This window comes from Apus apus, chromosome 24, assembly GCF_020740795.1.
Source record: "Apus apus isolate bApuApu2 chromosome 24, bApuApu2.pri.cur, whole genome shotgun sequence".
Taxonomy (NCBI): Eukaryota; Metazoa; Chordata; class Aves; order Apodiformes; family Apodidae; genus Apus; species Apus apus.
Genome location: NC_067305.1, coordinates 5065328 through 5076692, shown reverse-complemented (window position 1 = coordinate 5076692; position 11365 = coordinate 5065328). Strand labels below are relative to the sequence as shown.

The 11365-nt window shown below is 64.0% G+C and overlaps 2 protein-coding genes across 3 annotated transcripts; both read left to right on the top strand.

The window, feature by feature from the left end:
• The first annotated feature begins 1144 nt into the window (after positions 1–1144).
• Positions 1145–4516, top strand: TM6SF2 (transmembrane 6 superfamily member 2). Of its 2 annotated transcripts, none has more exons than XM_051639490.1 (10): positions 1145–1320; positions 2176–2276; positions 2392–2489; positions 2642–2745; positions 2851–2933; positions 3133–3257; positions 3376–3477; positions 3575–3667; positions 3754–3873; positions 4224–4516. In XM_051639490.1, exons 1-10 carry the CDS (start codon positions 1229–1231, stop codon positions 4428–4430), a joined length of 1125 nt encoding a protein of 374 aa, XP_051495450.1. In that variant the 5' UTR covers positions 1145–1228; the 3' UTR covers positions 4431–4516. The 2 variants fall into 2 exon arrangements, with proteins under 2 accessions (XP_051495450.1, XP_051495449.1); XM_051639489.1 differs by having other exon boundaries at positions 1179–1320; positions 2173–2276.
• An 827-nt stretch (positions 4517–5343) lies between these two features.
• On the top strand, positions 5344–11190 carry HAPLN4 (hyaluronan and proteoglycan link protein 4). Its single transcript, XM_051639491.1, has 5 exons — positions 5344–5429; positions 6631–6748; positions 7107–7469; positions 8666–8968; positions 9976–11190. Exons 2-5 carry the CDS (start codon positions 6631–6633, stop codon positions 10311–10313), a joined length of 1122 nt encoding a protein of 373 aa, XP_051495451.1. The 5' UTR covers positions 5344–5429; the 3' UTR covers positions 10314–11190.
• The last annotated feature ends 175 nt before the right edge of the window (positions 11191–11365 follow it).

The following is an 11365-nucleotide window of genomic DNA, read 5'->3' as shown; positions in this document are numbered from 1 at the left end:
CAGATAAGGAGTCTGGCAGGTCTTCACAGGGCCAATTTCTGCTCAGATGATTAAGGCCACTGTGGCAGCTGAGTGTTCCTGGGCTGGTAGGACACTCATCCCTGTGGTTTCCCAGGGCTGCTGGGTTTTGGTTCCTGACTGGCACAAACCAGAGCTCTGGGGCTGGTTGGAACTCCCAGAGAACCCCTGGCTTTGTACCAGTAGGGGCTGGTGAGGCAGCCCCTGGAGAGCAGTTTTTATGCCAACCATACTTTGATAGCTACGAAGTGGGGATTTAACCTCCAGAAACTGAACCAAACCAGTGGTGTACCCAGGAGGTCACCAAACTTAGACTCTTTTAGATCAAAGAGTAAGTTCCTGGTGCCCGTTGGTGTGTGAAGGTGGGTGCCTGAACCCCCTTTGCTCCTTGGGGTGTTCCTGTCACCCTTAGGCTTAATGAGTGGCTCTTAACGAGCCTTTCCTCCTCAGCCCAGAACCTGATCTCCATGTGGGTGCTGACAGGGGTGGTTTGAGTTCCTCCTGCACGGAAGAATGAGGAACAAGCCCAGGGCAAAGTGCAGGGTGGCTGCTCCAGCCCCGGACTCTGAAGCAAGAGGGCAAAGGAGTGACGTGGTGGCAGGTTGGGGAGGGCTTGGGCAGGGAGGGGAAAGGTTGAGCAGCAGTGTTGGGGGCTGCTGAGAACCAGGGGGCTTCCTGAGCTGGGCCAGAGCTCCCTGGGGGCTGGTGAGGAGATAAATGCTCCTGTTTTGAGCAGAGAGTGGGAGAGGAGGTGGAGGGGAGTGCTGGGCTCCCAGCTGGGCGCAGAGACCTTGAAACTCCTGCTCCCTTCAATCCGTCACTAAAGGCAGGGATGAAGTGTTGGCTTTCATGTGCTTCAGTCGCCTGACAAGATCTGAAGAGGTGTGTTCTCATGGCTCTTCTAAAGTACTTAAGGTTTCCAGGATGAATTGGAAAAAGGAAAAAAACGAGCACATTCCCTGAGCTCCCAAAGCCTCTTCTGGAGCCGTTTTCTCCTTCCCCCGCAGCCCTTAGCTCTTCTGCTCAAGGCAACCCTCAAGGTCAGAGCCTGGCACAGACCCTCACAGGGAGACAGGCGTGTTTGGCTGCTGCCTGTGTCCCCCCCCGGGACCCCCCGGCCTTCCCCCCGGGCAGTTCGGGCGCTTTAAGGGCGCTGCCTGTTCTCCAGCAGAGGGGACAAAGTCCGCGGGCTGCGGCGGCCAGGCCGGGGATGCAGCTCCCGGCAGTGCCGGGCGCGCTCGCCCCCTCCTTGCTGGCCATCCCCGTGGCCTTCAGCATCAACGGTGCCACCGCCTTGGCAGAGTGAGTCTGGGCTGGGGACACGGCTCTGGGGCTGGGGACACAGGTCTGGGGCTGGGGACACGGCTGCTCTGGGGCTGGGGACACGGCTGCTCTGGGCAGGGTGCTGGTTCCTGTCCTCGTCTGTTCTGGATCCAGCCTGGGACTGGGTGGGAACATCTGGACTGATCGAGGACAAGGCTCTGCCCAAGGAAGGTGGGAGCTGGTGATGGGGGCCCAAGGATGGGGGGTGAGCTGGGTACCCTGAGTGCAGCACCCCAAGGTGCTGGTATGTGGGGGGGGGGTGTCTGGAGCCCCATCACACTCTGTCATGTCTTAGGGTGACCAGAGGATCCCGATGTTGTGCTGCTCCACTGCAGCATCTGCCTTTGAATTTTGAATTAAATCATTCTGTGGGAGTAACTAGTTGTGTAGTAATTAATTACACATTAGTAATAATGCACTTAGGTGGTGACACTTCAGTTATTTGATTGTTCTGAGGTGGTTTTTTTTCAAGACAATCTGGTGGGTTTGGATGTTGAGTGTGTGTGTCGAGGACAAGCTCAGCCTCTCTTGGTGCTGCTGTCACCCCTGCCCCATCCCTGGGGTCCTGTGCTCCCCAGCCCCTCTCCCTGTTCCCATCCCTGTTTATGGAAGAGAAATTCCACCTGCAGAAGGCAAACACGAGCTGGTTTCTCCTATAACTGTGATCTCAGCGGGTGATCCTGGGGCAGGGGCTGATCCTGCTGTTCCCCCTGCTTTGGTGGAGACTTCTTAAAATTGATGGGACAAAGTGTGTTTCAGCAGGACTGGGGGACATGGGGCTTCACCCCTGGCTGTACCCAGGCTGCTTGAACCCGTCCCCCTGTCCTGCAGCAGCCCACTGGTGCTGATGCTGACGGGGCTGCTGGTGCTCACTGGCCTCATCTCCATCATCTTTATAAGCGGAGGGAGCCACTTCCAGGACCCCTTTTTCTGTGGTGAGTGTGTCCCCCCTTTGCTGTGGGACCTGATCCCATGCCAGGGCATGGAGCACAAGTTTGGGAACTGGGGAGAGCTGTGGGACCCACTCGAAACTGACCTGCTGCCCTGCAGTGTTTGTGCTCTTCTCCTTCACCTCTGCTGTGGACTTGATCATCTCGCTGGAGGAAGATGGCTTCATCTCTGGCTTCGTGGAGCTCTTTGTCAGAGAGGTACCCCCGCCCCCGGGGCAAGCCCCCTCCTGCTCATGCTGCAGGGGAGCATTCCTGGAGCAGCCCCAGCTCCCGTGGGGTCTCCTGGGGAGGGGGTGTGGGAAGGCACCTGCCCCCTTCTCGAATAATCCCGAGATCTTCCCGATGGGCAGGGTCATCCCTACCTGCGCACGGCACACGGCATCATGATCTGTTACTGGGATGGCATCGTCCACTACGGGCTCTACCTCGCCATGATCACAGCCATCAGCCAGAGGTGAGCAGGGACAGCAGCAGGACAGGGGCTGCCAGGGGGGGAGCGCCTCGAATTTTGTGGGGAGGGGAGCTCCCAGCCAGGTGTCTGATCCTGATGTCTCTGCAGGAAGAACTACAGGAACCTGGGTCTCTTCTGGCTGGGCTCTCTGATGATGAGCATCATTGTCTTCCTGCTGGGGAACCTGATAGGTATGGGGGTGCAGAGGGGGCCTCTGCCAGCCACTGGGGGGCACTGGGGACATCCAGCCCTACTGGTCCCTCCTTCCCTGCCTCTGGTGGGTTTGTTCCCAGGCACTTGCTCCATGGGCAGAGGAGGAAGGGATGAGCCATGGGTACTGGTCCTAGGTGCCAGTGCTCTGCCATGCCCAGCTGTGCTCTCCTTCCCCAGGGAAATACAGCTCGGAGCTCAGCCCTGCCTTCCTGCTCAACCTGCCCTACGTCCTCATACCCATCTGGGCTGGGGGCAGACTCTTCCAGCAGCCCAAGGCCCTGCCCTGCCTCAGCCCCGAGAAGGTGAGCCCTGGGGGCTGGAGCTCTGCAGGGGCTCCACCCAGAGCCATCAGCCTTATCCCAGCTTGGGGCTGGACCACAGGGTCATGAAGCCCAAAATCCAGGGTTTTCCCTCTCCCAGGTGGCAGAGGAGCAACGCAAGCGCCTGTACCAGCGGCCACAGGACGTGGGGCTGATCCTGGTCCTGCTCCTCACCGCTGCCTTCACCTTCTTCAGGGGGATGGTGAGTCCCTGCACGGGGGTGTCAGAGGGGACGTGGGGGTCCTGGGGGTGGGTGTATCTGCCCCCACCCACCACCCCTGCAATCTCCATGTCCCCAGGTGGTTTTGGACTGTCCTGCTGATTCGTGCTTCGAGTACATCTACCAGCACGAGCCGTACCTGCGCGACCCCGTCGCCTACCCCAAAGTGCAGGTGAGTGGGGCTGAGGTGGGGCTGGACCCCCCCACACCTGCTGCCGTGGACGGGGTGACTCTCTCCGTGTGTCACTGTCCCCCTAGATGCTGATCTACTTGTTCTACGTCCTCCCTTTCTTCTGCCTCTGTATCTACGGGCTGGTGCTTCCCGGCTGCTCCTGGCTGCCCGACTGGAGCCTGGTGTTTGCCGGCGCCGTGGCACAGGTGAGGGGCTGTGGGGGATGGAAGAGACAGGGTGGGACCCTCGGGGGTGGGTTTTGGTCTCAGCCAGGAGTGCCTTGAGGCAGGAGGGGACAGAACTGCCCCGGCGGCTGCATGTGGAGCAGTTCCCACCGCCGCTGCCCGATAATTACTTTGGCCTCGGTGGATCTTGACGGAGCCGGGGATGAGTCTGACAGAAATAGGCTGGAGAGAACCCGCAGGTCTATAGATAGGACGCGGGGGGTGTGTTCCTGCCCAGCACCCTTTGCTGCCGGGTGGGCTGCACCAGGCCAGCCCCTCGCTGCCGGACCACGCCCCCGCCCCATCTGCCACCCCCTGTCCTCTGTTCCCAGGCTCAGTTCTCCCACCTGGGCTCCTCACTGCACGGCCGGACCCCCTTCCCCTACCAGACCCCTGAAGATGTCTGGTGGAGCTTCCTGGTCACCAACATCCTCTACGCACTGGGACCCCAGCTGCTGGCCCTTCGCTGCCTGCGCTGCCCTGCCTTCTTCCTGCCTGCCACTCCTGCCAGCCTGCCCGTGGGCAAGAAGCACCAGTGACATGTCCTGCCCACCCCTGGGGGCTGCTGCCCCTCGCCCCACCGGAGCAGGTGGGACCTGGCTGGTAGAGATGTCCCCAGGGATGCTTTGGTCCCCTCCGTGTCCCCCAGTGTGACCCCAGGGCGCTCTGTGGGGACATCACTGCAGCCACAGCCCTGCCGGAGCCTGGGCTTGGGGGGGTCTCGTTGGTGGGGGGCTGTGGGAGCCGGGCTCCCCTCCTGGCAGGTCCCCAGGGGCCGCGGGGGTCCTGTCCCACCCTGGGGCTCGTGGACACACCAGAATGCCACAGGAGCAGGGGCCGTGCCAGGAAAGCACTGTTTACACAATAAAGGACTGAGGGTACAGCTCCCAGCCCGTGTCCGTGCTCCAGCCGGGGATGTCACCTCACGCCAGTGGCCAAAGCACCGGGCCAGCCCCCCACGTCACCCTGCCTGTCCCCCCTGCCCGCTGCCAGGGCCTTGAGGAGCTGCCTGACTTTGCCCCCTCCTGCCCTTCGGGGGGCGGGGGCTGTCGGGGGGTCCTGCTGCCTGCACTGCCCTTGCTGCAGGGGCTCAGGGTCAGGGTTTGGGAGGTGCTGGGGGGAGAGGGGGGCCCTGAGTGGGCCAGGGATGAACACCGGGGCAAGGGGGTGTTGACGTGGGTGATGGGGTGCACAGGGGTGGGGGGGGGCACGGGTGGGGGTTCTGGCAGTGGGTCGGGGATGCCCTTGCAGGGGGTGTGGGGAGGATTTCCTCGGCAAAACTCCTTTTACCCCGCGGGTTCCCCCTCGCAGCCCGGGCTGGAGGTACCGGCGGTACCGGGGCCCGGTGCCGGTCGGGCCGGTGACCTTGGCGAGCTGTCGGCCCTGCGCAGCGCCGGGAGCCGGGGCAGGGCCGGGCCGAGCTCCCGGTGCCGCCCCCTGCACGGAGCCGCAACCGGCACCGGGAGGACCGGCGGCACCGGAGCGCTCCTGCGGCCGGGCCCCTCCCGCGGGCCGGCACCGGAGCCCGCGGAAACACGGTGAGTGCGGGGGGCTGCGGCGGCTCCGTTCTCTGCGGTTCGGCCGCGGGGAGTTGGGACGGGACCCCCGGTACCGACACCCCGGGCGGGGGCTGCTGTCGGAGGGGCAGGGGGGAGGTGACCGGGCCGGTTCCCCCCCCCGCTGCGCTGCCCGTTCCCGGGCACCGGAGTCCCGCAGCCCCGGGGCTGCCGCCGCAGTGTCCCGCACTGCAACACCGCACCGGCCCGGGGGGGAGCCGGGCTGCCCCGCTCCCCCTGCATCGACCGGGCACCGGGACTCCCGGGGGTTCTGCCCCCCTCCCCCTTTCCCCAGACCGGGCACCGGGACCCCCAGAGAGGCAGCCCGCGTCCCCCTTTCCCCAGGACGGGGCACCGGGACCCCCAAAGTGGGGACTGCCGTGTTCCGCCTGCCCCGACCGAGCACTGGGACGCGCGGGAGGAGGTTGCCCTGCTTCCCCTGCCCCCAGCGGGGCACCGCGACCCCCGAAGGGGCGGCTCCACTCTCTTTGGCCCCCAGCCGTGCACGGTGACTCTGGGGGGGCTGCCCCGCTTACCCTTTCCCCGGACCGGAGCAGCCCGGGTCCCCTTACCCCAGGCCAGTCGCGGAGACCCCCGGAGGGGGGGCTGCCTCACTCACTCTGACCCCCAAGCAGGCACTGGCATTCCCAGGGGTGCTACCCCGGTCCCCCTGCCCCACAGCCAAGCCCTTCCCCTGCCCCACAGGGGGCTCCTTCCCCAGCGGGGGGGGCACACACCCCGGCTGCCTGGGCTGGGATCTGGGGCATCCCCAAGAACACAGGACTCGAGGCGGGAGGGGGTGGGGGGGGGCGGGAATTGCAGTCCCGGAGGGCCAGAAGGACTCGAGCACGTTTCCCCCTCTCTGTCCCCGGGGAATAGGGAATACGGTGTTGGGCAGGCAGCTGAGGGGGCTCGAGGAGGCTCTGGCAGCCGTGCCCCCTCCCACACCATCAGTTCAGTTTCCAGATGTGCCAGCGCTGACATAAATAACTCACCAGATCCAGCCCGACGAGTCTGCCATGAAATATTCATCCCGGCTGTAACCGAGCGGGTGAACCCGAGTTCAGAGCCAGCACAGGCCAGGGTGTCCCCGCGGGCAGGGGCTGCTCGGTGGGGGGGAGGCAATGACACCCCTCCCTGGGGGCTGGAGGGTGCTAAGGGGCTCTGCTCTCCCCCGCCCCAGATGCATCCCCGAGGCCCCTGGGCTGCTGGCCCAGCAGCTCTGCTGCTCCTCGCCGGTGTCCTCGCCTCCGACACGCTGCCCAGCGCCCGGGGACGCAAGAAGGTGGTTCACGTCATGGGTGAGTGGGGAGGGGAGTCCACGGTGGGGGGCCAGGCTGGGGTCTGCAGTGGGGGGCCAGGATGGGCCCCCTGGGGTGGGACAGGGGGAGCCATCCTGCAGCCATTGGGTTTAACATCCATTAAAGTGCCATCAGGGTCTCCAGGACATCCATTGTGTCCCCTCTGCCCTGGCCGGGAGATGCCCGATCCTCCCTAGAGTTTGCAAAGTCCCCAAAAGAAGGGAATTACCCCCAAAATCGGGAAATTCCTCTGCCGGCCCCATGCCCCCAGCTTGCCTTGACCCCACCGTGGGTCCTGCCCGTCTGCAGGGGACAGGCTTGAAGGCAGGGACTCCCCTGAGCTTGATGTCCCTTGCAGAGGGTGACAGCGGGGCCGTGGTGGTGCAAACAGCCCCGGGGAAGGTGGTGACACACCGAGGTGGCACCATCATCCTCCCCTGCCGCTACCACTACGACGTGTCCGCCCACGACCCCGCCGAGATCCGCCTGAAATGGACCAAAGTGACGGAGCCCATGGCCTTCGTGGACGTCTTCGTGGCTCTGGGGAAGGCGCGGCGGGCGTTCGGCAGCTACCGGGGCCGCACGGCGCTGCAGGAGGACGGCGCCGGGGACGCCTCGCTCATCATCCGCAACGTCACCCTGCAGGACTACGGCCGCTACGAGTGCGAGGTCACCAACGAGCTGGAGGATGACACTGGCATGGTCAAGCTGGACCTTGAAGGTAGCGGCGGGGCTGTAGGGCAGGGGAGGTGGGATGGGGACGAGCACAGGTGTCCGTGTCTGGAGCACCATGTGCAGCTCGGGAGCCCCTCAGAGCAGGAAAGATATAGACCTGTTGGAGAGGGTCCAGAGATGGGCCACAAAGGTGATCAAAAGCTGCTGGAGCAGCTCTGCTCTGGGGACAGGCTGAGAGAGTTGGGGATGTTCAGCCTGGAGAAGAGAAGGCTCCAGGGAGACCTTAGAGCACCTTCCAGTGCCTGAAGGGGCTCCAGGAAAGCTGGGGAGGGACTTGGGACAAGGGCAGGGAGGGAGAGGACAAAGGGGGATGGATTGAAACTGGATGAGGGAGATTGAGGTTGGACATGAGGAGGAAATTCTTTGCTGTGAGGGAGGTGAGACCCTGGCCCAGGTTGCCCAGGGAAGCTGTGGCTGCCCCATCCCTGGCAGTGTTGAAGGGCAGGTGGGATGGGGCTTGGAGCAGCCTGGTCTGGTGGGAGGTGTCCCTGCCCATGCAGGGGGTTGGAACTAAATGATCTTTAAGGTCCCTTCCAACCCAAACCATTCCATGATTCTATTGTCTGGACACAGTTCTCACAGCTGTCCCTGAGCTGGGCTCGGTGCTGCTTTACTGCCGGTTGTTTTTCCTGGCGTGTGCCGTGGTTTATTGCCTCCGTTATTGGCTTTTATTGTTGCTCCAGGTTTACAGGCTGGCAGCTCATAAACGCCAGAGATAGATGGTGTCATGGGCTCGTAAAGCACCGGGGGGGGACGGGGACCGGGATGTGGCAGCAGCACTGGGGCTGTGCACAGGATGGGCTGCTGCAGCCAGGGACACCGGGGAAGGGGAAACCCTTTTTTGGGGGCTTGGGAGGGTTGCTCTGGGGACAATGGGGCTTGGCTGGCCCCCACATAGGCACTGCTGATATCCCCAGGTCCCAGAGCAGCAGCTCCTGGAGCCCAGGGGTGTCCCGGGGGTCCCTGTGGTCGCAGGGTTGGGGGTCTTCGGAGTTACTGAGCAAAGCCTGGAGCACCCAAACTCCTCAAGCAGAGATGGTGGCAGCTCTTCTTCACTGGGCTTTGCAGCAGGTCTCCCAGCAGCCCCCATTCCTCCCTGGTGACCCCATTCATGGGGTGCAGCTGCAAAACAAGGCTGGGGAGACCCCACCCCCCCCGACTCCCCCTCTCCATTCCCCCCAGGCGTGATCTTCCCCTACCACCCGCGCCTGGGGCGCTACACCCTGAACTTCCACGAGGCGCAGCAGGCGTGCCTGGAGCAGGACGGGATCCTGGCCTCCCACGACCAGTTGCACCAGGCCTGGCTGGAGGGGATGGACTGGTGCAACGCCGGCTGGCTGGAGGACGGCTCGGTGCAATATCCCATCTCCCGGCCGCGGGAGGAGTGCGGCCGCAAGGACACGCCGGTGGGAGTCCGCAACTACGGGTACCGGCACAAGGAGAGCGAGCACTACGACGCCTTCTGCTTCACCTCCAACCTCAACGGTAATGGAGAGGGGAAACTGAGGCATGGAGCACCCAGCTCGCAGTTTTGCTTGAGCAGGGGGGGTGTGTGGGCGGGCGGTCCTGTGAGGGTCCAGGAAGATGCTCAGCCTTCAGGATGCGGGTGCACGTCCCTTTCCTGACACATCCAAGTGGGGGGGTTTGGTGCTGGGGACTCCCAGCAGGGACATGGATGTTGCCCCATCACCTCAGGGGCTGGAGGAAGACCCGTCTCCCCCAGGCAGGAGCAGGGGATGGAGGTAATTGCAGCAGCCAGTGGGCCGGGTGATGGATGAGGCCGGGGCCACACAAGACAGATGGGAGCCGGGAGGGCTCCGGGGCTGCGTAAATCCCTCCCGGCTGGCAGGGCCGCACGGGGGTGCTCTGCCAGTGTTTGTTTAATAGAGGCAGGGAGGATAAATAGCGGCTGGGATGGCCAAGAGGAGCCGTCGCCCACCCCGGCCACGCAGCCCTTGTAAATCTGGTGGCTCCTCAGAGCCCACCCCGCTGGTTGCCTCTGCCAGTCCCCCCATCAAAAAAAAAATGCCAGGGGTGGATCCGTGGGGCTTGCCGTGCTCAGCTCCATCCCTTTCCCTATCCCTTTCCCTATCCCTTTCCTATCCCCTTCCCAATCATTTTCCCTAGCCCTTTCCTTAGCCCTTTCCCTATCCTCACACTGTTGCTGCCCCATCCCTTTCCCCTTCCCTTTCCCTTTCCCTTCCCTGTCCCTTTCCTTATCCCTCATTTCTATCTCTTTCCCTATCCCTTTCCCTGTTTCCCTATCCTGTCCCTTTCCTTATCCTTTACCCCTCACCTCTATCGTTTTCCCTGTCCCTATCCCTACCCCATGCCATCCCTTTTCCCCTCCCTTTCCCCCTCCCCTTTCCCCAGCGCCGCACAGGCTGCCAGATGCCACCGCCAGTTCCCCCACCCCTGACACCCCCATCTTTACCTATTTGTGCCCCCCTCTCTCTTCCCCTTTCTCCCCACCCTCTCCCCCCACCCCTAAGGCAAAGTCTACTTCCTGAAGACCTACCGCAAGCTGAGCTACCCCGAGGCGGTGCAGGCCTGCAAGAACAACGGGGGGGCGGTGGCCAAGGTGGGGCAGCTCTACGCGGCCTGGAAGCTGCAGCTGCTGGACCGCTGCGAGGCGGGCTGGCTGGAGGACGGCAGCATCCGCTACCCCATCGTCAACCCCCGCGCCCGCTGCGGGGGCCGCGAACCCGGCGTCCGCAACCTCGGCTTCCCCGACAAGAAGTACAAGCTCTTTGGGGTTTATTGCTTTAAAAAAGCAGGTGAAGCTGGCCCGGAGAAGGCGGTGGCTGGAGGGCATCCTAATCGGGTGTGAGGTTTCCTCCCCATCGCGTTGGAGCACCCCTCCGGACTTGGCTGGGGACGCCCCCCCCAACCCCCATCATATGCTGGGCTCCCCGGCGTGGCTGCCTCGGGGGGCTGCGGGCAGCCCCTGGGTTGGACTGGGAGAGGGGCCCGTGTGGTGCTGGCACAGCTGCTGTGCCACAGGCTGCTGCCACAGGCTGGTGACACTTGGGGAAACTGAGGCAGCGGGAGGGGAACGAATCCAGTAGCCCAGCTAGGAGCCTGCGCTTGGACCCAGAGCCGGCCCCCCAGCTCGTTGCAGTTCTTGCTTATCAACCAGCCTGTTGCATGTGCTAAAGGCCCGGCCAAAGCAAAGCAGGCTTGAGCCCCCCCGTGTCCCCATCCTCATGCCCGGGGTCCCCAGCTCCGCGCTGTCCCCAGGGCCATGCACTGACCCCCCCGGGAGATGCCGCGGGCCACCAGCATCGTGGCACCGGCAGGTCTCTGCGGGGAATTTCACCTGCCACCGGCTCCCCCTCGTCCCCCACATCCCACCTTGGCGCTGGGCAAGGACTGGGAGCACTGGGCTTGGCTTCATGCAACATGAGCAGCCTTGGGGGGGCACCCGCAGCCCCGCCAGCACCCGCTCGCCTCCGGTCGCCCCCCGGGGCCACTGCTGGAGCCCAGTGGCCGCCAACCCGGGGCTGAGGCAGCTCCTTCGTGCTTGGCTTCGTGCCGGGAGCGGGGAGGTGCCGGGTGGGCACCGCCCCCTGTGCCCACCCCCCCAGGCTTTGTGCAGCCCTGGCGCTCGCCAGCTGGACGTAGATGAAATAAAAGCTTCGGCTGCTTTGGAGAGCTGAGCCCCGGCTCTCGTGTCTCCTTCACTGGTGCCACCACCCGGGGGCATTTTGGGTGCAAGGGGACCCCGGGCTGGCTCTGCCCCACGGGGTGCTCCCCCCCCCCCACTGCTCTTCTATTCCCTCCCTATTTGAAGCCCTGGCGTCCCAGGCCCCCGCGGCTGGAGCTGGGCACAGCCAGCTGCTGTAGCGTCCCTCTAGCATCCCTGTTGGATCCAGCAGGACC

Coding starts and splice junctions, on each gene's coding strand:
- TM6SF2 (XM_051639489.1), top strand. CDS start 1,229: ATGCAGCTCCCGGCAGTGCCGGGCGCGCTCGCCCCCTCCTTGCTGGCC. Junction 2,934..3,132: donor CCTGCTGGGGAACCTGATAG/GTATGGGGGTGC, acceptor CTCCTTCCCCAG/GGAAATACAGCTCGGAGCTC. Junction 3,668..3,753: donor TCGCCTACCCCAAAGTGCAG/GTGAGTGGGGCT, acceptor CTGTCCCCCTAG/ATGCTGATCTACTTGTTCTA.
- HAPLN4 (XM_051639491.1), top strand. CDS start 6,631: ATGCATCCCCGAGGCCCCTGGGCTGCTGGCCCAGCAGCTCTGCTGCTC. Junction 6,749..7,106: donor GAAGGTGGTTCACGTCATGG/GTGAGTGGGGAG, acceptor TGTCCCTTGCAG/AGGGTGACAGCGGGGCCGTG. Junction 7,470..8,665: donor GGTCAAGCTGGACCTTGAAG/GTAGCGGCGGGG, acceptor CATTCCCCCCAG/GCGTGATCTTCCCCTACCAC.